Below are 27,236 nucleotides of genomic sequence, written 5' to 3'. Positions count from 1 at the left end.
ATGTCAGTGGTTCCATCAGTGCTTCCAATTGAAGGGATTCAGGAGGATCCACTGGCGTCCATTGACTTTAATGACAGTCACTGTGGTATGACCTTTTTCGGCGCGCTTAAAAATGTGGTCCAGTACATTTTTTGGGTGCCATCCCATTGGTTAAATGCAGATACTATGGAGCATAAAGTGACTGTCCGCTTCATTAATGGTCCTGTTGGGGAATCCAACTGAAAAATAGGTTTGGGTTTTTTTCCCCCCTACAAGGCAGAAGCCCCAATGGAACCATTAAAGTGTGGGATGTGAACCCGGCCTTATGTACATGGTGTCTACATGTCATCCATTCTTCGTTTGGTGCCATTAATGCCACCAGATAAACACCCAACAAGGAACTTCACTTCACCACTGAGAATATTCCAAGATGGTGGCATTTAAAAAAATAAATAAATAAAAATTAAATAAAAATAAACACATATGTAATTGACCTACGAAAGACTAAAACTAAGACCTGATTCCGCACCCTTGTAGGGCAGGACTATAAATAATTGGTTGTTTGCTTAAGGGGAACGTGGACACTACTGGTATACAAATGGTGACAGGTGACCGCACTATTTAAAGAGCGCCCCCATCCCATAGTACTGACAAGGCCCTGTACCAGTCACACCACAGGGCAGTGAAGAACAACACGGGGGTCACTTGTGCATGTTGACAGCTACAGACCGGCTCAAACAAGACCATATATCAAATCGGAGGCAGGCACAATTCAGCTCTTGTGTCACCCTCGCAGCGCCATGCCAATCACAACTTGTGGTTTACAAATCTGGATTCCAAAGAAAGGAGACACCACATGATAAATCTGGAGAAATGCTTACCGTGCGGGCACTGGGCGATAGGGCACCATTGGGCAAGTAATGGCCTCCAAGGTCAGGGATCATCAGGAATGGGTAGCCTGCGTAGGGTGAGCTTTTAAAGAAGGCGGCATCCTGGTGTTGCCTCCTAAATGCTGAGTGGGTAAAATAAAAAAGGAGAAAGTGTTAGGAAAATATCTAGTGAATACGCAGTTACCACCACATGACCGGATACATGGTCTAGTCCACCATGCCAGCAGTGAAACTGGATGCTTAATTAGTCTTCGAGCATTTGATGGGGGGGGGCAGGATCGGATTTATAAGGTCTAGCTCACTCCTGTTAAAAATAAAATACTGTATTTCACACTAGTATACATAGACATCCTTAATATTACATTTTTCGTATCCAGCTCTTAATTTGTTAATGGAGAGTGTATGCCCATCATTACTTCATTATACGGTATTTTGGGGGGGTGAGGGTATGGAGGATGGCCTACAACATGGCTGCACTCACACAAACTCACAAGAGATTGGAATCAGAGCACGAGACGTCCTTTATATTATACAATGGATCTTGTGAAGATAAATCAATTTATCGTGGTAAAAAAAAAAAAGTAAAACATTTGAGACCTCATGTAAAGAATTATTATCTTAACCCTGGAGAACCACAACCAAGATCGAGCATTTACCCAGATGTAGAGAGCAAAAAGTACAGCACTCCACCACGATATTCTAGAAATAGTCGGTCTAATGCATTGATAAAATGTCAATCAGGACTAAACGAGAAAATATCACTCAACTGAATCATGTCCAGGCTTGTCACAGATCATAAAAATCTAAATATTCTACAAATGAGAACAAAAAAAAAAAAAAATATAAAAGTATAAACAGATTCATCCAAAATGAGTTAGGTAGTGGTCTGAAGAGCTTGCAATTATTTGATCTTCACTCTTTCAGGTTAAAAAGTTAAATACCACCAAAACTATTTCTTGTAGTTACATCATGACCTTAAAATGGAAACGTGACAAAAATAAAAAAAAAAATTACAATAATCCTAACTATGCAACAGCAGAGATGCCTCACCTTCAGACAGGTAATCCCGGGGTTTCTCAAAACTCTCTCTTGGAGGGGGACGTCTCTCCACCTGGAAATGGAAGGGACAGTTTAGTTTTGGCCCAGAATAGATGGACATCTCCCCCCCCCCCCCCCCATGTTTATTTCGAGGAGGGAAGATGAAGAGTTCAGTGAGACATTTGTTCCGAGAATTCACCAGGACATGGGCTCCTTACTTCTGTTAGGGGGCCCCCTTTTGTGTGCTGGGAACATATGGAACATTTTACAATAAGATGACTGGCAGAAGAACAGATAATTTCACCAATTGTCACCATAGATGTGCAGACTATGGTCGGGCTGACCACAACTGAGCATTAGGCTATGTTCACACACTGCGTTTTTTACCTGCGTTTTTGGTCCGTTTTTGCTGCAGAAATTTCTTGAGAAATTCTTGTAACCTTTCTGCAGACATTCCCCAGCAAAACCTATGGCAAAAAAAATTAGCTGTGCACACACTGCGTTTTTTTCTTAAGAAAATTCTTTCAGTAGATTTTCTTAAGAAAAAGAATGAGCATGTCACTTCTTTTCTGCAGCTAACTGCGTTTTTTGCCATAGATAATTGGCACAATAACGCAGGGAGCAACCAGCGGTAAAAACGCACCAAAAACGCACCGAAAACGCACCAAAAACGCACCGAAAACGCGGCAAAAACGCAGGTGCGTTTCTGGTGCGTTTTTTTAACACAGGTGCACTCTTAAGAAATTTCTTAAGAAATTTCTTAAGAAAAATCATTTTTCTAGTGTGAACATAGCCTTACAAATAAAAAAGTGATTGAAAGCAGATGCAAGAGAGGGAACTGGTGCCACAAAAATACTCAGAACAGCAGCAATCTAGGATAGACAGGAACATCCAATGTGACTAAACTCTATGGTGACAGGCCCGCAACATCCGCCGGGCTAGCCCCGCAACATCCGCCGGGCTAGCCCCGCAACATCCGCCGGGCTAGCCCCGCAACATCCGCAGGGCTAGCCCCGCAACATCCGCAGGGCTAGCCCCGCAACATCCGCAGGGCTAGCCCCGCAACATCCGCAGGGCTAGCCCCGCAACATCCGCAGGGCTAGCCCCGCAACATCCGCAGGGCTAGCCCCGCAACATCCGCAGGGCTAGCCCCGCAACATCCGCAGGGCTAGCCCCGCAACATCCGCAGGGCTAGCCCCGCAACATCCGCAGGGCTAGCCCCGCAACATCCGCAGGGCTAGCCTCGCAACATGTTTAGCATTACATTCATGCTGGCATATCAACATTCAATCGTATGGAAATCGTATCCAATGGTCGACCTGTGATTCTTACCTCGGAGTCTGAGTCGCTGCTGTGATTCTCCGATTCATTGACCAGGGAGGACTTGACATCGGCCAGATCCCCCTCTGCAGAGCCCTCCCCGGGACTTTTCTCCTCTTGCTCCCCCTCATCCTTGAACCGGATCAGCTCATCGTTGGCCCCCAACTCATCCCCCCCGCCGCTGTTTAGCTGAGGCATGTTGTTTGCTCGCCCCCCACAGACACGTAAAAGCCCACTAACCCCGAGCCCCCTTTCCTAAGTCACAACCAGCTAACTTTTCCCTACAGCACAAGGCTGCTATAACACATAATCGGGGGGGGACACAAACTTTGCAGAGAAACTTTCTAGCTGCAGAGACAGCCCCCCTGTATGCAGAAGCAGGGTCTCAGCCCCCCCACCCCAGTGCACAAGCAGCCTCTCCCCCCATTACACTGCAGCAGCCTCCCTCCCCCCCACTACAATGCTCAGCCAGCCTCCCCCTCCTTCTCAGAGCAAACTTCCTGCAGCCTCCTAAGGAATGAGATGTTTTCTTTCCCTAACAGAATGTCTTTGTATGTTACAATCTGCTCAGCATTGCAAACAAAAGACTCAGACCCAAAAAAGAAAGAAATCTGCAATCCAGAGCCCCCCTAAAATCCAAGCTCCTCCGTCTTGGCAACAAGTTGAGCCCCTAAGATTAAGCTAAGAAGCCCCTCGTATGCTCTGCCACCTCCCCCTACAATCCAGGGGGACTGTGAAGTTCCTTGAAAGTTGCATAAACAAAGAAGAAGAAAAAAAAAAGAAAAGCAAATCACAGCTCCAGAAGAAGTGCACAGATTTCCAGCTTCCTCCAGCCAGCTCCAGGCTTCTTATCAGGGTCTCCTGTGTCTTTGGCTTTTAGTAGATGGGAGGGGGCACTACATAGCCCCCCCAAGTCTGTAGGATCTGGTGGAGATCCTGCTTCTTTCCCTGGGTAAACTATAATGAGGACCTGCAAGAGCAGGATCCCCAGCCAGAACACAGGGGAGGAGTCTCCCATGCAAACTGACACTTATTTAAAAAGAACTGCTCAATGGACAATTGAGGGAATGGGGCCAAGATTAACCCTTCTGCCTCTACAGTGGGGGGTTTACATTAACTCCCTTGCTGCCATTACATATTTTTTTTTCCAGCTCCAGTCCAGTTATGCAAAGTTTTGTCATGCCCAGTCCATCCCCAGCAATAGATCTGCAATCCACTGTTAATGGAGCGCCCATAAATAATTTTCATTGTATTACAAATGTTTATCCGGCTCTTAGTGGAATTTACAATGTTCCCGTCTTTTTTTTTTATTCCTAGAAGACTCCGGCAACACGGAAGATTCATATTTTTTTTCGTTTTGCATTTCCTTGCAGATAGTTGACTATACAAATAAATCTGACTATAGGTGAAAGCCAGTCCCAATGAATAAATCTGGGTTTTTCTACTGATAACGGAGAGAATGTTTTCTAACATTAGCATCAAATACCTCAAAAATAAAAAAAATTGGTGAAAATTTAGACAAAGTATTTTTTTTTTTTCATTTATACACTATCGGCTTTTATTGGACAATCACTAAGTAATATTAGTACATAGTTTAATCACTAAGTAATATTGGTACCATAGTTTAATTTTTTGACACCCGGCGGCAGAATACTGGACCCTATAGCAGCACAATATATTATGAATGTTTTCTAAAATTAGCATCAAACCCCTCAAAAATAAAAAATTGGTGAAAATTTAGACAAAGTATTTTTTTTTTCATTTATACACTATCGGCTTTTGTTGAACAATCACTAAGTGATATTGGTACCATGGTTTAATTTTTTGACACCTGGCGGCAGAATAGTGGACCCTATAGCAGCACAATATTTTACTAATGTTTTCTAAAATTAGCATCAAAGCCCTAAAAAAAATTGATGAAAATTTGGACACAGTATTTTTTTTTCTTTTTTTACATTTATACACTATCAGCCTTTATTGGGCAATCACTAATTGATATTGGTACCATGGTTTCATTATTTGCCAAAGTCAGCCAGAATGAATACATCTTTTTTTTCACTGATCAAGGAGAGAATGTTTTCTAAAATTAGCATCAAACCCCTCAACAATAAAAAATTGGTGAAAATTTAGACAAAGTATTTTTTTTTTTTCATTTATACACTATCGGCTTTTATTGGACAATCACTAAGTAATATTGGTACCATAGTTTAATTTTTTGACACCTGGCGGCAGAATACTGGACCCTATAGCAGCACAATATATTATGAATGTTTTCTAAAATTAGCAACAAACCCCTAAAAAAAAAAAGATGAAAATTTAGACAAAGTTGTTTTTTTTTTTCATTTATACACTATCGGCTGTTATTGGACAATCACTAAGTGATATTGGTACCATAGTTTAATTTTTAGCCAAAGTCAGTCAGATTGAATAAATCTGGGTTTTTATCACTTATCAAGGAGAGAATGTTTTTTACAATCAGTATCAAACCCCTCAAAAACAAAAAATTGGTGCAAATTTGGACACAGTATATTTATTTTTTTTTCATTTATACACTATCGGCTTTTATTGGACAATCACTTACAGATATTAATACCATGGTTTAATTTTTGACACCTGTCGGCAGAATAGTGGACCCTGCAGCAGTACAATATTGGATGAATGTTTTCTAAAATTAGCATCAAACCCCTAAAAAAATTGATGAAGATTTGGACACAATATTTTCATTATTTTTTTTCATTTATACACTATCGGCTTTTATTGGACAATCACTAAGTAATATTGGTACCATCGTTTCCATAGTTTAATTTTTTTACACCTGCCGGCAGACTAGTGGACCCTGTAGCAGCACAATATTGTATGAATGTTTTCTAAAATTAGCAGTAACCCCCTAAAAAAATTGGTGAAAATTTGTACTCAGTATTTATTTTTATACATTTATACACTATCGGCTTTTATTGGACACTCACTTAGTGATATTGGTACCATGGTTTAATTTTTTTGCCAAAGTCAGTCAGAATGAATAAATCTGGGCTTCACTGATCAAGGAGAGAATGATTTCTGAAATTAGCATCAAACCCCCCCAAAAAAAAGTTGGTGAAAATGTGGACTATATATATATAAAAAAAACCTGAAAATTTTCACCAATTATTTATTTATTTTTTTTTTAGGGGTTTGATGCTAACTTCAGAAAGCTTTTTCTTCTTGATCAGTGAAAAAAACCCAGATTTATTCATTATGACTGACTTGGGCAAAAAAATAAACCATGGTACCAATATCACTAAGTGATTGTCCAATAAAAGCCGATAGTGTATAAATGTAAAAAAGAAAAAAAAAATATCCGGTTTTATTGGACAATCACTAAGTGATATTGGTAACATAGTTTCATTCTTTTGCACCTGGCGGCAGAGTAGTGGACTCTGGAGCAGCACAATATTGTATGAAAACATGTCATATCCATCATGGATCCTGTAAGGGTATGTGTATATAGGACTAATTAGCTTTAAATCCGCAGCAAATACTGTTTGTATTGAAATGTGCGGCAAAATCTGTAGCAATAATTGACATATTGTAAATATTTAATTTGCAGCATGGTGGTAAGGTTTTGTAAAATTTCAATGCTGGAAATGTACGCGGTAAATATTCCACCTGGAAAGTCTTCTGTGTATCTGACCTGCGTGTAAACACCCTAGGGGTAAAACCAGTGTTTTATCATCCGTGTGCAACACAGTATACATGGACCAATGTTAGCCCATGGACTAGCGCAAATTAGCTATTTTTCCACACAGCACTTGGGTCCATGGGAAAAAAACCTTAGCATGCGCTAGTCTGGCCCGGTTAACAGCACAACTAGTGCATATAAATATTATTCTGCTATGCAGACAAGAACACGGAGCTGTGCACAAAGCCAGTCATATCCGTAATTCACCAGCATAACTAGTTTGCAACGTTCAGCAGTTGTGTAAACTTAACCTAAACCTGGTTCAGAGAATTGAAAAACCGTCAGAGGACGATTTTCATCCATATCATCACCCCATCCATGTGTCCTTTTTTCCATCCATGCGACATCGGAGTGGCAGCCATATTTCTACAATATGGGTTCTAGACGCAGTGTAATCCTTTCTCCGGAGACAATAGTGTTCTCCGCCGGAGGACGCAGCGGTCCGTGTCCACGATCAGGAGTCTGGGTGCAGTGGACTTTCACTATGTTCTCCCCTCTGAGAACACTCATCTTTTTATCATAAATTGACATTCTGCGACTCAGGAAATCAAGCAGCATGTCACCTTATGCTGCAGAAAAATAGACACACAATGGGCAGATTTATATAAATTCCATTGGCTGTGCTTGTACTGTACAATGCAGCGTTTTGGACTCAGCAAAACGCTTCTATTCCTGATCATGGGCACGTAACCTATAACAGTTTAAAATGTACAGTGCATGAGTAAATAGTTTCCTAAGTTAATGATGGTAATGTATCCATAAAAAATCAGATAGATTAGGCCTCGTGCACACGGTGAGTATTTGGCGAGTTTTTACCTCAGTATTTGGTGAGTTTTTACCTCAGTATTTTTAGCCAAAACCAGGAGAGTAACAATCAGAGTTAAAGTATAATAGAAACACGGGCTCCACTTCTGTATTTATTACCAACTCCTGGTTTTGGCTACAAATACTGAGGTAAAAACTAGCCAAATACTGAGGTAAAAACTCGCCAAATGCTGAGGTAAAGCTCACCAAATACTGAGGTAAAGCTCACCAAATACTGAGGTAAAAACTCGCCAAATACTGAGGTAAAGCTCACCAAATACTGAGGTAAAGCTCACCAAATACTGAGGTAAAAACTTGCCAAATACTGAGGTAAAGCTCACCAAATACTGAGGTAAAGCTCACCAAATACTGAGGTAAAAAAGTCACCAAATACTGAGGTAAATATTCACAAACACTGAGGTAAAAACTCGCCAAATATTGAGGTAAAAACTCCCCAAATACTGAGGTAAAAACTCCCCAAATACTCAACGTGTGCACATGACCGAAGGTTTCTTATGTCATACCTGACAAGGCCACATGCAAACGTTGTGTATTTGGAGAGTTTTTTACCCAAGTATTTGGTGAGTTTTTGCCTCAGTATTTGGTGAGTTTTTAGGCTCTTTTCCACCTGGGATTTGAATGTGCGAGTGCAATCCTATAAAAATTGGATTGCACTCGCACCAGTGTTAATCAATGAGACAGTTTCCTCTTTCCTGTTAATTCTCCCCACAAATCGTGCTCTCGGTGCAATTGCATCATGCTGCGTTTTGCAGCGAATCTCGGCTCACGCACCCCAACATCGCACTGCACTCGCATGTTATGCAACTGCAATGCGGTGCACGCATAGACAGACAGACAGCGGAGCAGATGGGGAGAAAGTGCTCCCTCCATCTTCTCCGCTCCTGTGAACCGATCGCAAGATCGCAGCACAGTCGCATGACCCTCGGCTGACACCCGCAGTAGAGGGTCATTAGCATATCGCTTCCAATGCTCTTGCATCGGAAGCAGTATGCAAGTGGAAAAACCCCAGTATTTGGTAAGTTTTTTACCTCAGTATTTGTAGCAATACATAACCAGGAGTCGGTAATAAATACAGAAATGGGGCCGTGTTTCTATTATACTTTTCCTCTGATTTTTCCATTCCTGATTTTGACTTACAAATACTGAGGTAAAAAATTCACCAAATACTCAATGTGTGCACAGGGCCTTATGTACAATCCATATTGGATCTGATTTTTGCGCCATTTTAAATTTGAATAGGTGAGTCTCATCTGAAATAAGGAAGAGAATACTGCATGTGCTGATTTTTTTTAGGTGGTCAATCTGTCCACGTTGAAATAAAATGTCACCCGAACATCCCTAATATATGACACTGTTCGGTGTGCTGTATAATTTTTACCCGGACAGCACACTGTATAATTCTGTGTAATTCGCGCATCAGAGGTTCCTTTTTCAGTTTGCTCACATTTGACAACAAGAACATCACAGCAGCACTACTAACCAAAACGATCGACAACATGAATGTGGCTATCTTTAAAAGTGTAGCCCATTGCAGAGAAATGACGCCAGGATGGTGTGTGACTTTATTCTATGGAGTCATGAATAAGATGTGGGTGATTAACCATACCAGTTTGTTTGCCAATTTTCTAACAAATAATAGTGCACGATTCACTGTGCCAACTTACACGCACCCAATGTGTTTATTGGTCAGTAAAAGAGACGGGGTCTCCCATAAATATGATGCTCTGTAACAAAGCATTGTAAACCTGGAGTAATTTTGGTAATGAATCTACCACAATGAGCGGCTGTCCACACAACCATTGTCCATGATGCAGCTGACTAATCTCTCTGGACTATGGCCAGGCTTTAAAAAAGCTTTCCCCAACAAAGAAATTAATGGGAATACCAATGAATGGAGATATTTATTTATTTTTTTTAAATGTAGGTAAATGTTGGCACTGCAGTTGAGCTCCAATATTGTGCATATTACCTGTATGGCAAATGGCGAAAGCATTGCAGTTTTCCACCAAACCAGGCGGTTCTTCATATTTGTGATCACGGGAGGCCGAGACATGGAAACATATCAGGCTGGACCTCTGAGCCGAAGAAGATGACTAAAATCTGGATCTTGCAATTATTATTTATGCTTCTCTAGAGATAAAATTATTATTTTTTACAGGTTAAAATTTGGTCCAAAGCTTACTAACTTTTTGGGGCATTTTAATCATTTTTCTAGCTATCATAATACTGTAGACCAGTGGTCCCCAACCTTTATGACCTTGCGAGCCACATACAGCTCTGAGAGAGGGTTGTAAACCACATCCAGCTCTGAGAGAGGGTAGCAAGCCACACCCAGCTCTGTCATTTGTGAGCAACATCCAGCTCTGAGAGATGGTCCCGAGCAGGGCCGGATTAAGGTTGGTGGGGGCCCCTGGGCAGAAAATCTGGTGGGGGCCCCATAACGTTAACATTTTTAGCCATAACAGTAGAGCGCGAACTGTAGCATTTAGATAGAAATCCAATGAACATTTATCCTGTTCTGCCACATTCAGATTTACAGTACTACAATACAGACACAGTCCAGGATCACTCACAGCCGTCACTTATACACGGAAAGTAGAGTTAAGGCTGCTTTACACATTTCGATCTCGTATGCGATCACACACGCCCCCATCGTATGTGCGGAACAGGCAATTTGTTGCCCGTGTCGCACAAACGATTACCCCCATCACACGTACCTTCCAAACAACCTCGCTGTGGGCAGCGAACATCCACTTCCTGGAGTGGGAGGGACGTTCGGCGTCACAGCAACGTCACACAGCGGCCGGCCAATAGAAGCGGAGGGGCGGAGATGAGCGGGGTGTAAACATCCCGCCCACCTCCTTCCTTCCGCATTGCCGGCAGTACGCAGGTAAGCTGCAGTTCATAGTTCCCGGGGTGTCACACGGAGCGATGTGTGCTGCCTCAAGAACGATGAACAACCAGACGTTCAATTTTTAGAAAATGAACGACGTGTCAGCGATCAACGTTTTAACGCACAATCAGGGTCGCACGTAGCTGTCACACACTACAATATCACTAACGATGCCGGATGTGCGTCACTTACGACGTGACACATCGTTATATATATTGTAGCGTGTAAAACTTTACTCACATTTTTTATTGATCCCAATGTTACGGCAGCCAGGGCCGGCTCCAGGTCTTTGTGGCCTCCGGGTGAAAGAGTCTCAGTGGACCCCATCCACACACAGACACGCACATACACATACAGGCATACATATACATATTTGAAGACAAATTCAGAAAAATACATATAAACAGACAAATATATGCACAGTCATATACACTGACATATATGCAGACATAGACGCATTAGGGCTCGTGCGCACGTTGCGTAATTCCATGCATTTACGCTGCGTATAGCACTGCAGTGTAAATGCATGCGTCCTGCGTCCCATATACAATCTATGTAGATTGTGCATGATACGTGCGCACGTAGCTTTTATGAACGCAGCGATTTGGGTGCTAAAATGTTGACCCAAATCCGTGCGTTCATAAAATGAGCATGTAAATTATTCCATGCGCTATGGATGCAGCTGTCCTCTGTCTATGGTGGGGGAAGCAGCCATAGCGCAGGAAATCGGATTTTCTGTACAGAAAAACTGCATCCATTATGCAGTGTTTCTGCAGCGATTTGACGCGCACATGTGCTGTCAAATCGCTGCAGAATATTCAGCAGTTACGTGCGCATGAGCCCTTACAGGTATTAATATGGGGAAATCGCCAGCAGCCTCACTCACCTCTCCCGCTTGTTTCCGTCCAGCTCCTTCAGGACATGTGGCTGTGTTTCACGATGGCTGTCACTAACAGACATGACTGCACACTGACAGCACTGCTGTATATACATCACAGGAGGGGCTGGGGGCTACAATATATACATTACAAGAGGGGCAGGCGGCATAGACGTTACTGGAGTGGCAAACAGCTCTGGTGGTGTACTCATTACTGCGATGGGTGACATAGCGCTCTGGGGGACCCATATAGTTCTGGGGGGGGCCGCACAGACTGCTCTAATTCATATATACACACACAGTACTGCTTCTTACACACACAGCTCTGACACACACACACACACACACACACTACAATGCACCCCCTACACACACACACTACAATGCACCCCCTACACACACACACACACACACACACACACACAATTCACCCCACATCACCTCCTACACACACACAATGCACCCCACATCACCACACACTACAATGCATCCCCCCCACACACACTGCACCCCACATCACCTCCTACACACACAATGCACCCCACATCACCTCACAAACACACAAAATGCACCCCACATCACCTCACACACACACACACACACACACACAAAATGCACCCCACATCACCTCATACACACACACACAAAATGCACCCCACATCACCTCACACACACACACACACACAAAATGCACCCCACATCACCTCACACACACAATGCACCCCACATCACCTCACACACACACACACAATGCACCCCACATCACCTCACACACACACACACACAATGCACCCCACATCACCTCTCTCACACACACACACACACAAAATGCACCCCACATCACCTCACACACACACACACAATGCACCCCCCCACACACACACACACTGCACCCCACATCACCTCCTACACACACACACACACACACACACAATGCACCCCACATCACCTCACACACACACACACACACACACAATGCACCCCACATCACCTCACACACACACACACACACACACAATGCACCCCACATCACCTCACACACACACACAATGCACCCCACATCACCTCACAAACACACACACACACACAATGCACCCCACATCACCTCACAAACACACACACACACACAGAATACAATGCACCCCCCCATTACCCCTCCCCCCACATACAATACAATGCACCCCCCCATTAACCCTCCCCCACACACAATACAATGCACCCCTCATTACCCTTCCCCACACAGAATACAATGCACCCTCCATTACCCTTCCCCACACACACGATACAATGCACCCTCCATTACCCCTCCCCCCACACACAATACAACCCTCATCATCCCCTACACACACAAATTACACTGCCCCATCACTACACACTCCTCCCTCCCTCGGAATACAGTACTCCTCCTCTGCCTGTCACAGAGCTGTGTTCCTTCACAAATGTTCACCGTTGTGTCCTCAGCCCCTCCTCACTCATCCCCATTAATTACACCTGTCTCTTCAGCTCCTTCATGGAGCGCTCGCTTCCTCTTGTCCCCTGTGTGGCGCCTGCAGCACTGTGATGACGTCAGCAAGGTGCTGATCTCATCACGTTGCTGCACGTCGGGGGCGGGGCCGGGTCCCGGCGCGCTGTTCAAATGTATTTACGTCTGAAAGATGCAAATACATTTGAATAGGAACGGAAAGAGGAAGCTTCGGTCATCGGCTCTGCTGCGCTCCTCTACACTGGGTGCATGCCGAGCACAGCACACAGCAGAGCCGACAGAGCACAGCGCGCTGCCTCCTGCTAGTGTGCCTGGCATGCACACAGTGTAGAGGAGCGCAGCGGGGACAGCAGATACAGCGGCGCACTACACCGTGCCCCTGCTTCTAGGGAGGGGGAGAGGGAGGGGAGGGGGGGGGGGGCAGCTGCCCGCCCCTCGCTGGGTACGGCCACAGCACATAGCAGGGAGCATTAGCACACCTGACCCCGGAAGTACAAGTGGCCACTGGTACTTCCGGTGTCAATCAGCGTCCTGTGCCCGCAGTTTGTTTTTGCGTCTTAAAGACGCAGATACAAATAAATAGCGGTGCTTCAACACCCCGCGCCTCCCCCCCCGAAAACACGGCTGATTTATTAGACTGTTTTTACGGAGGGGGAGAGGGTGTGAAGAAAAAAAAATGCTGACAGGTGCCAAGTATGGTGGGGCCCCCTTAGAAGCTCTTTTGGTGGGGGCCCCTGGGCTGGAGCCCCGTCTGCCCCGCCTATAATCCGGCCCTGGTCCCGAGCCACATCCAGCTCTGAGAGAGGGTCGCGAGCCACACCTAGCTCTAAGGAGGTTGCGAGCCACATCCAGCTCTGAGAAAGGGTCGCGAGCTACAACCAATTCTGAGAGAGGGTCGCGAGCTAAACCCAGCTCTGATAGAGGGTTGCAAGCCACACCCAGTTCTAAGTCATTCATGAGCAACATCCAGCTCTGAAAGAGGGTTGTAAGCCACATCCAGCTCTCAAAGGGGGTCGCGTGCCACACCCAGCTCTAAGGAGGTCGTGAGCCACATCCAGCTCTGAGAGAGGGTCGCGAGCAACACCCACCTTTAAGGAAGTCCCACACCACATCCAGGTCTGAGAGAGGGTCACGAGCCACAACCAGCTCTGAGAGAGGGTCACGAGCCACAAACAGTTCTGAGAGAGGGTTACAGCTCCCGCCCCCTCACAGTGATGTCCCCCAGAGTTCCCATTACTGGTATAATAACAGCCAAAGTTTCTCCACAGAAATCATCACACTGAGGCAGTATACCAAGATCCAGGGCATCCAAGCCTACCCCATCCAGATCTGCTCTTCTGTGAGAGGCTACTCGCAAAAGTCACCTTTTAGAAACCTGCTCTTCATAGCTGCTTGCTAGACCAGGTGCTAATGCACCAAGCTTTAAGACAGACGAGAACCACACATCATGGGCTCGCGAGCCACACATCACGGGCCCACGAGCCACATGTGGCTTACAAGTTACAGGTTGGGGACCACTGCTGTAGACTATGGAGCCAGTAAACCAAACTTCTGACTCTTTATAGTCTATTTTTCTACACTTCAGACTCTGGCAACTATATAACTACCTCAAGAATAATAGTGTTAAATATTGTGAAGGAAAATGGTGCCATTAGGTTTTACATAATCCACATATATATATAATAAGTAAATATGCCATAAGTTATTATCTGATACATTATTATACCATTATAATATTATAGATTATCTTTTATGGCCGAGACAAATTTCATGCTTGGGGGAATCGGGAGATTCGCCTGCCTGCCGAATGCTGAGTTATCTCATGTGTTTGGTCAGTTTAGGAATTGGTGAATCAAAGCCCTCTTTAAAAGATAGGTATGAACCAATGGCGGGAGCCAATTGCTATAGATGCTATAGAAACCTCTCCTATTCTATGTACGTCCCCCAAAATTAAGTTTATGCTAATTAAAAAAAAATAATCTTTGTCTATGTCCATGGTTTTCCATCTTGGTGTGTGACTTCAATGTTCTTCATAAGGCTGTATGCGCATGCCTTTTTGCTGACTTTTCGTGGGCAGAAAAAAAAGAGGAAACTCCAGGTTTTTGAGGAGTTTTGCATATTTATGGGGGATTTGGAGAGCTTTTGCTCCCAAAACTCCTAAAAAACCTCTCCCTGTGAACATAGCTTAACATGGGTTCCTGATGCCTTTTATAGGCATTCTCTAGGGAACACCTTATAAAGTTGATAAAAAAAATCAAACTCAACAATTTTGGCTGGATATCTAATATACAGCCATTGCCGAAGTCTGAAGATTACCAAAGGATTTTGGGTCGCAATGTAGTGACCAGTGTCAGAAAGCTGGGTTTGAGTCCTAGGTCATGGGTCTTCCAGCAGGTCAATGACCCCAAACATACTTCAAGAAGCCCCCAGAAATGGATGGAAATAAAGAGCTGGAGAGATCTGAAGTGGCAGCAATGAGTCTGGATCTAAATCACATTGAACATCGGTGGAGAGGTCTTATAATTGCTGTTTGGAGAACACGCCTTCAAATATGAAAGACCTGGAGCAGATTGCAGAAGAAGAGTCCAAAACTCCAGGTGAAAGGTGTAAGAAGCTTGGTGATGGTTATAGGAAGTGATTGATTGCAGTTATTTATTCCAAAGGGTGTGCAACCAAATATTAAGTTAAGCGTGCCATCAATTTTATCCGGCCCATTTTTGGGTTTTGTATAAAACTATGCTCAATTTCCCTCTTTTTTTCTCATTTTTTTTTGTCTTGTTTCAATACAAAACAAGTAAATAAACATATATAACTAAAGATGTGTAATTGTAATAATGTTCTGGGAGAAATACTTAATTTTCTGGAACAATTTCAAGGGTGCCAACACTTTTGGCCATGGCTGTATACAGGGGGTTTGACATGGTTCCGCTGTCCGGAGCATTTTGTATTTGGAATACTATTGTTACGGCTCCGCTGTGCGGAGCATTTTGCATTTGAAAATGCTCTGCAATGTGTCTTGTGCACTTGCATACAAGTTGTCTTTCAGCACTAGGGTCCATGCTTTTTTTGGGAGGTGCCTTCACAGATGCGCCTCGTTCCTGGTGATTGCTAGGTTTCTTTACTGATCTTGCTCTGTCTGAACTTTGCCAGTCATACTTCCTGTTTGCTCAGTGTGCTCTTGTCTCCTGTCTGGTGTAAGTTTTCTGATCCTGGCTTCTGACCTCGGACTTCTTCCTGACCACGTCTACAGTTAGGTTCAGAAATATTTGGACAGTGACACAATTTTCGCGAGTTGGGCTCTGCATGCCACCACATTGGATTTGAAATGAAACCTCTACAACAGAATTCAAGTGCAGATTGTAACGTTTAATTTGAAGGTTTGAACAAAAATATCTGATAGAAATTGTAGGAATTGTACACATTTCTTTACAAACACTCCAAATTTTAGGAGGTCAAAAGTAATTGGACAAATAAACAAAACCCAAACAAAATATTTTTATTTTCAACATTTTGTTGCGAATCCTTTGGAGGCAATCACTGCCTTAAGTCTGGAACCCATGGACATCACCAAACGCTGGGTTTCCTCCTCTTAATGCTTTGCCAGGCCTTTACAGCCGCAGCCTTCAGGTCTTGCTTGTTTGTGGGTCTTTCCGTCTTAAGTCTGGATTTGAGCAAGTGAAATGCATGCTCAATTGGGTTAAGATCTGGTGATTGACTTGGCCATTGCAGAATGTTCCACTTTTTTGCACTCATGAACTCCTGGGTAGCTTTGGCTGTATGCTTGGGGTCATTGTCCATCTGTACTATGAAGCGCCGTCCGATCAACTTTGCGGCATTTGGCTGAATCTGGGCTGAAAGTATATCCCGGTACACTTCAGAATTCATCCGTCTACTCTTGTCTGCTGTTATGTCATCAATAAACACAAGTGACCCAGTGCCATTGAAAGCCATGCATGCCCATGCCATCACGTTGCCTCCACCATGTTTTACAGAGGATGTGGTGTGCCTTGGATCATGTGCCGTTCCCTTTCTTCTCCAAACTTTTTTCTTCCCATCATTCTGGTACAGGTTGATCTTTGTCTCATCTGTCCATAGAATACTTTTCCAGAACTGAGCTGGCTTCATGAGGTGTTTTTCAGCAAATTTAACTCTAGCCTGTCTATTTTTGGAATTGATGAATGGTTTGCATCTAGATGTGAACCCTTTGTATTTACTTTCATGGAGTCTTCTCTTTACTGTTGACTTAGAGACAGATACACCTACTTCACTGAGAGTGTTCTGGACTTCAGTTGATGTTGTGAACGGGTTCTTCTTCACCAAAGAAAGTATGCGGCGATCATCCACCACTGTTGTCATCCGTGGACGCCCAGGCCTTTTTGAGTTCCCAAGCTCACCAGTCAATTCCTTTTTTCTCAGAATGTACCCGACTGTTGATTCTGCTACTCCAAGCATGTCTGCTATCTCTCTGATGGATTTTTTCTTTTTTTTAAGCCTCAGGATGTTCTGCTTCACCTCAATTGAGAGTTCCTTAGACCGCATGTTGTCTGGTCACAGCAACAGCTTCCAAATGCAAAACCACACACCTGTAATCAACCCCAGACCTTTTAACTACTTCATTGATTACAGGTTAACGAGGGAGACACCTTCAGAGTTAATTGCAGCCCTTAGAGTCCCTTGTCCAATTACTTTTGGTCCCTTGAAAAAGAGGAGGCTATGCATTACAGAGCTATGATTCCTAAACCTTTTCTCCGATTTGGATGTGAAAACTCTCATATTGCAGCTGGGAGTGTGCACTTTCAGCCCATATTATATATATAATTGTATTTCTGAACATGTTTTTGTAAACAGCTAAAATAACAAAACTTGTCTCACTGTCCAAATATTTCTGGACCTAACTGTATGTCTGCTCCCTGAACCGTATACATTACCTCCCGACTTCTGACCTCGGACTTCTTCCTGATCACGTCTCTGTCTGCTCCTTGAACCTTATACGTTACCTCCCGGCTTCTGACCTGAGACCTCTTCCTTACCACATCTCTGTCTGCTCACTGAACCTTAGGCCTCTTTCACACGTCCGTGAAACTCACGCACGTTTTTCACGGACGTGTCAAAGGTGCGTATTGTCCTCCGTGTGCCGTGTTTATGGCACACGTGTGTTCTCCGTGTTGTATCCGTGATAATACACGGAGAACGGGAACTTTCTGCTCACCTGTCCCTGGCGTTGCTGTCAGTGGTGCTGATCTACGGTCTCCGGTCCTGCCAACTCCCCGCTGCTGCTGCTTCCGGCCGCAGTGAAGTGAATATGCAATGAGCATAATGAGCGGCGGTCGGAAGCAAGTGACAGCAGCGGCAGAGACGGCAGGGCTGGAGAAGGTGAGTAAAGATTTTTTTTTTCTCAGACACGTGTGTTTTCTCTGGTGCGTGTCACACGGAACACCTCCGTGTGGTCCGTATGCGGGCCGTGTGACACCCGTGATGCTGGAGAAAAACGGATATGTCTACATGTGGAGCACACGGGCACACATATGCTCCACACGTACACACGGTCCATGGCAGAACACGCACGTGATCGCAGACCCATTGATTTGAATGGGTCTATGTGTGCCCGTGTCTCCGGTACGTGAGGAAACGGACCAAACACGTACCGGAGACACGGACGTGTGAAAGAGGCCTTATACGTTACCTCCTGGCTTATGATCACGGCTTATTTGACTACCCTTCTATTTATACTGCTCGAAGTGTCTAGCATCACAAGGTGCATCCAGACTCTCCCCCAATAGATGTCGGGGGACATAAGAGTCAGGTAGCTAGAATTGAATCGCCCAATCCTTTTGTTCAGTGGGTAGATAAGAGGAGTTCTAAACATTTTAGCAGTGGCTCTCTCATAGAGAACACCGGGGGCGCTCGGCTGGCGATCAGCTGTCTAATGTGTATGGCCATTTTATCACTTCTCGGCTGATTCTGGATCATTTTTTTGTTTGTTTTGGACAGTGGTATTAGTAGTCAGTTTTGCCTATTTGACTGCCGATCTGATAAACATACTATTTAAAGAAGCACAAAATCTAAACTTATCATTCAATGACTAGGCAGCTTTAGCAAATGCAGGTACCATAAAAGTGGATTAAGAGTCTGATAAAGTCAGTAAAGCTCCATGTGAATCATCATGTGGAAGTTATATTCATCATATTAAACACTGCTTGTCATAAATCCACAAGGTCAGCATGGCTGATTCATATTATCCCAGTTGGCCGAGACTGTAAAATTGAGAATTCTTATGCAATTATATGTACTGACATTTTTCATGTGTCACAAGTTGGACCCTATTGACTATAATAGGGTCCATTCATTTCCAGGAATGATGTTGGTCATTTTATCAAAAGAAATTGTAGAGTATTGCTTTATTATTTCATGTAAATATAACAGTATCTCAAATGGAGCCTCCAATGCAAATGTAATTGTAGCCTCAGCTCTGTCCCTTTTCAGTGATATTGGTGGCACAGGCCCAGCAAATAGGACCACTAGAAAGAATACATATTCTGTATATTTATATGGACAGCTGAATTTGTAAGGACCATGTAGATACCTTGTCTGAAGAATCTGATGATCTCAAAAGTATAGATGGATATATATTTATTATTAATTATTATTATTATTATTATTATATAAAAACTTGTCTGCTTTCTTCCAGACAAAGTAGAAAACACAGCCTTCGAAGTAGGATGGCGCCTTTTCTGGAAGAAACGTTTTTGTAATCTTATACAAGCCCATGTTGCAAGACATGCGTGTCTCCATTCCATTATTTCCAATTAAAAATGTAGTATAGTTCTCCTGATATAGCCATGTCTCTTACCTCATGTGCAGGGCAATGCAGCTTAGATATCCATGGTTACGTCCACTCATATAGTGACAGTTAGTTGCTACTGGCCGTAACCATGGATACCTAAGCTGCAATGCCCTGCACATGAGGTAAGAGACATGGCTATAACAAGAGAACTGTACTACATTTCTAATTGCAGGTATTTGCTAACATTATTATTATTATTATTATTATGCCTACTATTTATTGGGATAGGATCTTGGAAATGGGAATACCCCTTTAAGGGGCCTATTCCTCAAGCCCTTTTTTTGCCAGAAAACGGTAGAAAAGTGGCAGATTTTTCATCAGTAAAAATGTGCTTGTCTCCTTCTTCCCCTCTTCCATAGAATAATGACACAAATGGAAGTGGATCCTCATGGCCTTAGAAGCATTTATGTGCTTAAAATAACAAGTAACACAAACACAGACCACACACTTGCCACATTTTAAAGCCGGAGAGAAAATCCTCAAAGCCATTGTCGACATGCTATCATGAAACATTCTTAATTTTATCCCAGACTGGAAGGAATCAAATCTAAAGCTCTGATAACCGTAAGATCCCACTACTAAAGGGTGCTTTACACGCTGCGACATCACTAACGATATATCGTCGGGGTGTTTGTGACGCACATCCGGTGTCGTTAGTGACATCGCAGCGTGAGACAGCTAGGAGCGACAATCAACGATCGCAAAATCGGCAAAAATCGTTGATCGTTGACACGTCGCTCCTTTTCATAATATCGTTGGTGGTGCATGCCGCTGGTTGTTTGTCGTTCCTGCGGCATAACACATCGCTGTGTGTGACACCGCAGGAACAACGAACATTTCCTTACCTGCGTCCACCGGCAATGAGGAAAGAAGGTGGTGGGCGGCATGTTACGGCCGCTCATCTCCTCCCCTCCTCTTCTATTGGAAGGCCGTTTTGTGACGTCGCTGTGATGCCGAACGCACCTCCCCCTTGAAGGAGTGATTTTTCGGCAGCAACAGCGACGTCGCAGAACAAGTATGTGTGTGTGACGCTGCAGTAGCGATATTGTTAGCTACGGCAGCGATCCCCACATATTGCACCAATGACGGGAGCGGGTGCTATCGCTCGCGACATCGCTAGCAATCGCTAGCAATGTCACAGTGTGTATAGCACCCTTAAGGCTGAATTCACACAATGGTATGGCATGTGATGCGAGTGCATTGGATGCGATATGCTAATGACCCTCGGCTCCCACTGTGCTGCGAGCAAGAGCCGAGTGTCATGCAACTGTGATCCGATCCTGCAATCGGATCACAGCTACGGAGGAGAGGGAGGGATTAATCTCTCCATCTCCTCCATTGTCAGCCTGTGCGTATATCGCACTGCACTCGGATATCATCTGAGTGCAGTCTGATGTTTCACTCGCACCCATAGACTTGTATGCGTGTGAGTGATACGTCTCAGGCTGACACTCGCAGCATGCTGTGACTTTTCTCTCTTCCAGAATCTGGATGAGAAAAACGCTGGCCATCTGCTCTCCCTCATTGACTAATATTGGTCCGAGTGCAATGCAAGATTTTCTCGCATTGCACTCGTTCGAGTTATACGCTTGTGTAAGTGTACCCCAACCATTAGTCTCTCTGGTAGGAAAACTGATAAACTATAGCTTTCAACGACAAAAACATTTGCCTAACAGGAGAGTCCAGAGCCAATAATTCAAGTCTGAGTGTTGTACTCACATCTTTGAGGTCCGCCTGCCCCACTACTACCCTGACAAAAACTCCATAGTGTTGACTGCTTGATGTTTCCTGTCCTACCCCACATGATGCACATTAGCTCTCCAATCCAAAACTGTACCTGAGTAAACTCCTGAAGCAGCAGAGGGTTCGGGATCTCAAGAAGCGTTTGCCGACAGAGTGGCGCTATTCCTGTGCCCCTCTCGTTATTTAAATTCTGCTTTCCCTCTGAGCACCCCAACTACCGTAAAGTCCCCTTAGGCTATTCAAGTCCTACCAAAGCCCCGTCATGGCAGCCTTCCCCTACATTCTTCAATACTCGGCCTTGCTCTATAATTTATACCATAAAGGCGGTGTAAATTATAATAGAGATGTACTCCAATTCAATGATGGACAATGACTGAGAAATATTGGTTGTGAAGTGATTACCATCGCCACATCCAATCTACGATACTGACACTGGTCACTGTTTTTAGAACTGAGAGACCTAGAAGAGTGGAGACTCGGGAGGGATTATAAGAATGTGGTAAATACTGTATGCACAGGGAATAATGGGGAGTAAAGGAGAGATTCTGAGGAATTTCAAGGCATAGTCACTACAGAGAGAATAGGAAATCACTGCAGCTGAGTGATGTGCTCTTCACAGTCTTCCTTTCATTTCTCTGCCTTTTGTTGTTACTGTGACTTTTATTTAAAGGGGTTGTCCAGGATTAGAAAAACATGCCTGTTTTCTTCCAAAAACAGCCGCACACCTGTCCACGGGCTGTGTGTGGCATTCAGCTCATTCTCCTTTAACTTCAATACCAGACAAAACGTGTGGACATAGAAGGTGATGCTTTTTTTTAAAGAAACAAGCATTTTTCCTAATATTGTTCATTTTTTTTAAAGCTGGAAGTAGATAAAAATAATTAGGTGTCCTACATATCCTCAGACTGAACTTGTTTTCTGTCAGATCATAAGAATCATGTGTTAGATCATAAGACGTTTTCTGCCAGATCAGAAGCCTATTATCACTGTATACGCCGATGTACAACTTGAAGGTTGTACAGATCCTTAAAGGGGTTGTCCAGGCTTGAGGTTCAAGTCTGTAGTTAACCTAAGTGACTGCAGACTTGTGAATCCTCACATCGCGCACAGTGTGCACTGTGATGATGATGCTGGCACCGGAAGCGGGCAAGTCCATAACTACAAGTGTGTGATTTGCATACATGTGGTCACGTGCCAACTAGACATGAGAGGCCTCAGTTAATACAAGTGAATTGAGCCAGGCCGGACATGTCTACTTGGAATATGGCTGTAAGAATACATATATTGCATACTTACAATCACACGACTGCCCACTCAATGCATCGGAGAATCCTCTCACTTGCTCTGTGAGGATTCATATGTTTACAGTCACATATAGTGACTGCAGACTAACACCCCAAACCTGGACAACCCCTTTAATATGATATAAAGGTGATCGTACACAGTCTAAGAATATTGGTTAGACGTGCCGATTTCAGTGGACTAATCAACCCAATTTATTCTGGTGGTCTTACACTTCTCTAATGGCACATGTTGGAAAAAAGAAGGGTTATACATGTTGAATTTCAACATGTCTGATCTTTTCATTCTCAGTAGAGATAAGCTGCTGTCAAAGGTGTATTTACACAGTAAGAATATCGTGAAGCGCATTTGTAGGAAAGCTCATTTCATGATATTTTTACGTATAAACAGGCTGCCGATCACCTGATGAGGAGTCAAAACGCGTCTTTGGGTGAAATGATTTTTCAGTTTTCAATAAGGATCATTGTTCTTGGGAATGCACTATTCTGTGTAAACAGGACTCACATTTCCAAGAACAATGGCAGCTTTTGCAAACTGAGCGATCTGTTACAGACTGTAAGTGCGCTTTGTTAGGTGCGATCTGCCCATGTAAACAGCCTAATAAATTACCGCTAATCAGGAATTATATTTACTGATAATAATAATAATCTTTATATCTATAGCGCCAACATATTCCGCAGCGCTTTACAATTCAAAATTTACTGATAAGTATGAGCACATAAGTTCACTGCCAAACTTAGTATTCTGTGTAGAGGGGGACTGAGAAAAATAGGTTTTAGCCAAACATTCTTTTAGCCAGCAACTGTCTAAGGCCTCCTTCACATGTCCATGCAAAACACTAATGTTTTGCATGGTTCGTGGTGAAGCTGCATATGTGTATGTGTATGCGTGTGTCCGTACTTTAGGTGTGCTGTTCGTGTGCTATCCGTGTGACATCCAGATAGCCCACGGACAGCATGAGCTGGTATACTCACCTGTCCCCGGCGCTGCTGTCTCCGGCGCTGCTGTTACTTCCAGGTCCGCGGTGAGTGCAGTGAATATGCATTGAGCATAATGAGAGGGCCCAGAAGCAACAGCAGAGGCAGAAACAGCAGCGCCGGAGTCAGGTAAGTATAAAAATTCTTTATTTTTATGTGATCTGTGTTTTCTCCGGTATGTGTCACACAGATGTCACACAGATCACATCAGTATGCGGTCTGTGTGACACCCGTGCTGCCAACAGAAAACGGACATGTCGCCGTATGGAGTACACGGACATGTGTGTTCTTCACACAGACGCACGGTCCATGGAAAAACATGGACATGTGCGCAAACCCATTGATTTTTATGGGTCTACGTGTGCCCGTGGCTCCAGTACGTGTGGAAATGGACATCACACGTACCGGAGGCACTGATGTGTGAAGGAGGCCTAAAGTGTTTACTTAACAAAAATAATTCCATAACAATGAGGCTTCACTGCAGCAATCTGTTTTTTTTCTGCCATGATGAGACCAACACAAAGCTACTATAGTATAATATGGAGAAAGGAGGGTCTCATACTCGCATTGTAACTTTTCACAACTCCCTTATAGCTCCATTCTCTTCCTTCCTCTCCCCGGTATACCCCACTTTCTATCTCCTCCTCCCATTCTCTCCCAGTATTCTACCTCCCTAAAGCCAATCTCTATGGGAGGGACCTCTCGGATCTGTCAGCGTCTCAGCCAAAGCTGGAAGGAAAGTGACAGAAAACAATGTTTCTTTCTTGGAAATCCCTGGAAAAAAAAAGAAAAAAACCCCACACAAGCGAGCTCTGAGTGCAGACAATTAATCATTGGTTTACCAGCCCCCCTCAGTCTCTGTTCATTGTGATGAGTGCACACATCTGTGCAATTCTTTATGGGTTAAAATAATTGGGACAGTGCGCAGAACCCCTGGGTAAGATATTCACACTCCCAGCAGCTTACGCCAAAACTTTTATACACTTTTTTACATTTTTTTTTTTTTATAAAAAGACTGGCAAAAACAAGAATGTGTCTAAAACCATCCACTGACATTAGAAAACCAACGGCCAAACGTTATCAGCCACTGCTTGTCCTGCAAACTGAAGAATTCGAGCATGGCCAATTCTCTACTCTCCTAATTATGGACACCCAGCAGGGTCTACCAGTGCCCATTTGTCTCTTTCAGGTCCTCTTTGGAGACCACGTTGGCTGTTCTGCTACTTTTGATGACAAGCTCAATGTTCAGCACAATTATGGTGAACTGATGAAGAACCTTGATGGAAACACGATTATAACTCAATGAGGTCCATTGGACAATGTTTGGATCTGTTGTACAAGAGATCCAGCTCAGAGTCGAGACTTTGGTGCATTGCAAAGATTAGGAAGATCTTAAAGAATCACACATCTCACCATACCTAGCCCAATTTATGGTCTATCAAACAGCCCAGTCCTATCACTGTAATGTTATCACTAAAGGGATGGTCAAAAGTGAAGAATAGTGGTATTCTCTCATGTAAAACACCCCATGCACCTTCGATTACTTCCTTGCCGAACCATGGTTTGGCTGATCATTCAGCCAGAAGCTATCTTGCCTAACTGTCCCTTAACACTAGAACTACTGGACTAGTGACACCTATATAGAAATACATGGTGCAAAGTAGTCAAAATGACTACCTCAGTAGTTCTAGTGTTAGGCCCCTTTACACACTGAGACTTTCTAGCGATCCCACCAGCGATCCCAACCTGGCCGGGATCGCTACAAAGTCTCTGGTGAGTCGCTGTGAGCTGTCAAACAGGCAAACCTGGCCAACGACGCAGCAGCGATCCGGACCTGCAGAACGACCTAGCTAGTCATTGGGGACATTGTAAAGCAGCTTTTTGAAAGGGAAGTCGCTAACGAAGTCGCTTTAAAGTCCCCTTTACAGCGACTTTGTTAGCGACTTCCCTTTCAAAAAGCTGCTTTACAACGTCCCCAATGACTAGCTAGGTCGTTCTGCAGGTCCGGATCGCTGCTGCGTCGTTGGCCAGGTTTGCCTGTTTGACAGCTCACAGCGACTCACCAGAGACTTTGTAGCGATCCCGGCCAGGTTGGGATCGCTGGTGGGATCGCTAGAAAGTCTCAGTGTGTAAAGGGGCCTTTACACACTGAGACTTTCTAGCGATCATGCTGCACAGCGGGAAACAAAGGACCAAAAAATGGTCCTGAACGATTTGTAGCGATCAGCAACTTCACAGCAGGGGCCAGGTCGCTGGTGCGTTTCACACACTGCAATGTCGCTGGGGAGGTCGCTATTACGTCACAAAACCGGTGACGTTACAGCGACGTCGTTTGCGATGTTGCAATGTGTAAAGCCACTTTTAAGGCCCAGTCACACACAACGACTTACCAGCGATCCCGAAAACGATGCGACCTGATAGGGATCACAGGTAAGTTGCTGGGAGGTCGCTGGTGAGATGTCACACAGTCAGATCTTACCAGCGATGCAGGAACAATACAGGTCACAGTAGCGACCTGTATAACGAACTCAGCAGTCACTGGGACTCTGTCACACAGTGTCAAACACAGCGATGGGTCCTGCCCAGCAGGACATCGCCTTTGAAGAAAATGGCCTGGACCATTCTGCAACGACTAGAGATCTCACAGCAGGGGCCTGATCGCTGGTAGGTGTCACACATAACAAGATCGCTAACGGGATCGCTACTGCGTCACAGAAACCGTGACTCAGCTGCGATCTCGTTATGTGTGACGGTACCTTTACACAAGAGTTCTTCTGCCAAGCAGTCCTTGGTTCTCTATGAGAAAGCCGATGTCGCACTTCGCTGGCAGCAGATCTTTAGAGAACAAAAGGATCTGCAGTCCAAAATCGGACATTTTGGATTCTTATCTCCCCCAACTATCATCTGTTTGGGTCTCGCAAAAACATTAAACTGTTGGCCAAACCAGTCGATAACAGCAGCTTCGGACAACGTTAGTCTAATGTCTACGGGGGCTTAACTGTCACAAAATACAGTTAGGTCCAGAAATATTTGGACAGTGACACAATTTTCGCGAGTTGGGCTCTGCATGCCACCACATTGGATTTGAAATGAAATCTCGACAACAGAATTCAAGTGCAGATTGTAACGTTTAATTTGAAGGTTTGAACAAAAATATCTGATAGAAATTGTAGGAATTGTACACATTTCTTTACAAACACTCCACATTTTAGGAGGTCAAAAGTAATTGGACAAATAAACCAAACCCAAACAAAATATTTTTATTTTCAATATTTTGTTGCGAATCCTTTGGAGGCAATCACTGCCTTAAGTCTGGAACCCATGGACATCACCAAACGCTGGGTTTC

General features: G+C 44.1%; 1 protein-coding gene across 2 annotated transcripts in view; it reads right to left on the bottom strand.

The window, feature by feature from the left end:
* TCF7L1 (transcription factor 7 like 1) overlaps positions 1–3,425 on the bottom strand; it is a 93,350-nt gene extending 89,925 nt beyond the window's left edge. For both annotated transcript variants that reach the window (XM_075346255.1, XM_075346256.1), the window contains exons 1-3: positions 3,240–3,425; positions 1,920–1,980; positions 861–991 (exon numbers count right to left, since the gene is read on the bottom strand). In XM_075346255.1, coding sequence (XP_075202370.1) covers positions 861–991; positions 1,920–1,980; positions 3,240–3,425 — 378 coding nt within the window. The remainder of the gene's footprint in view (positions 1–860; positions 992–1,919; positions 1,981–3,239) is intronic.
* Between the last annotated feature and the right edge of the window lie 23,811 nt (positions 3,426–27,236).

The sequence above is a fragment of the Anomaloglossus baeobatrachus genome, chromosome 4, assembly GCF_048569485.1.
Source record: "Anomaloglossus baeobatrachus isolate aAnoBae1 chromosome 4, aAnoBae1.hap1, whole genome shotgun sequence".
Taxonomy (NCBI): domain Eukaryota; kingdom Metazoa; phylum Chordata; class Amphibia; order Anura; family Aromobatidae; genus Anomaloglossus; species Anomaloglossus baeobatrachus.
Note: the sequence above shows the minus strand (reverse complement) of the source record. Positions and strands in the feature narration are given on the sequence as shown.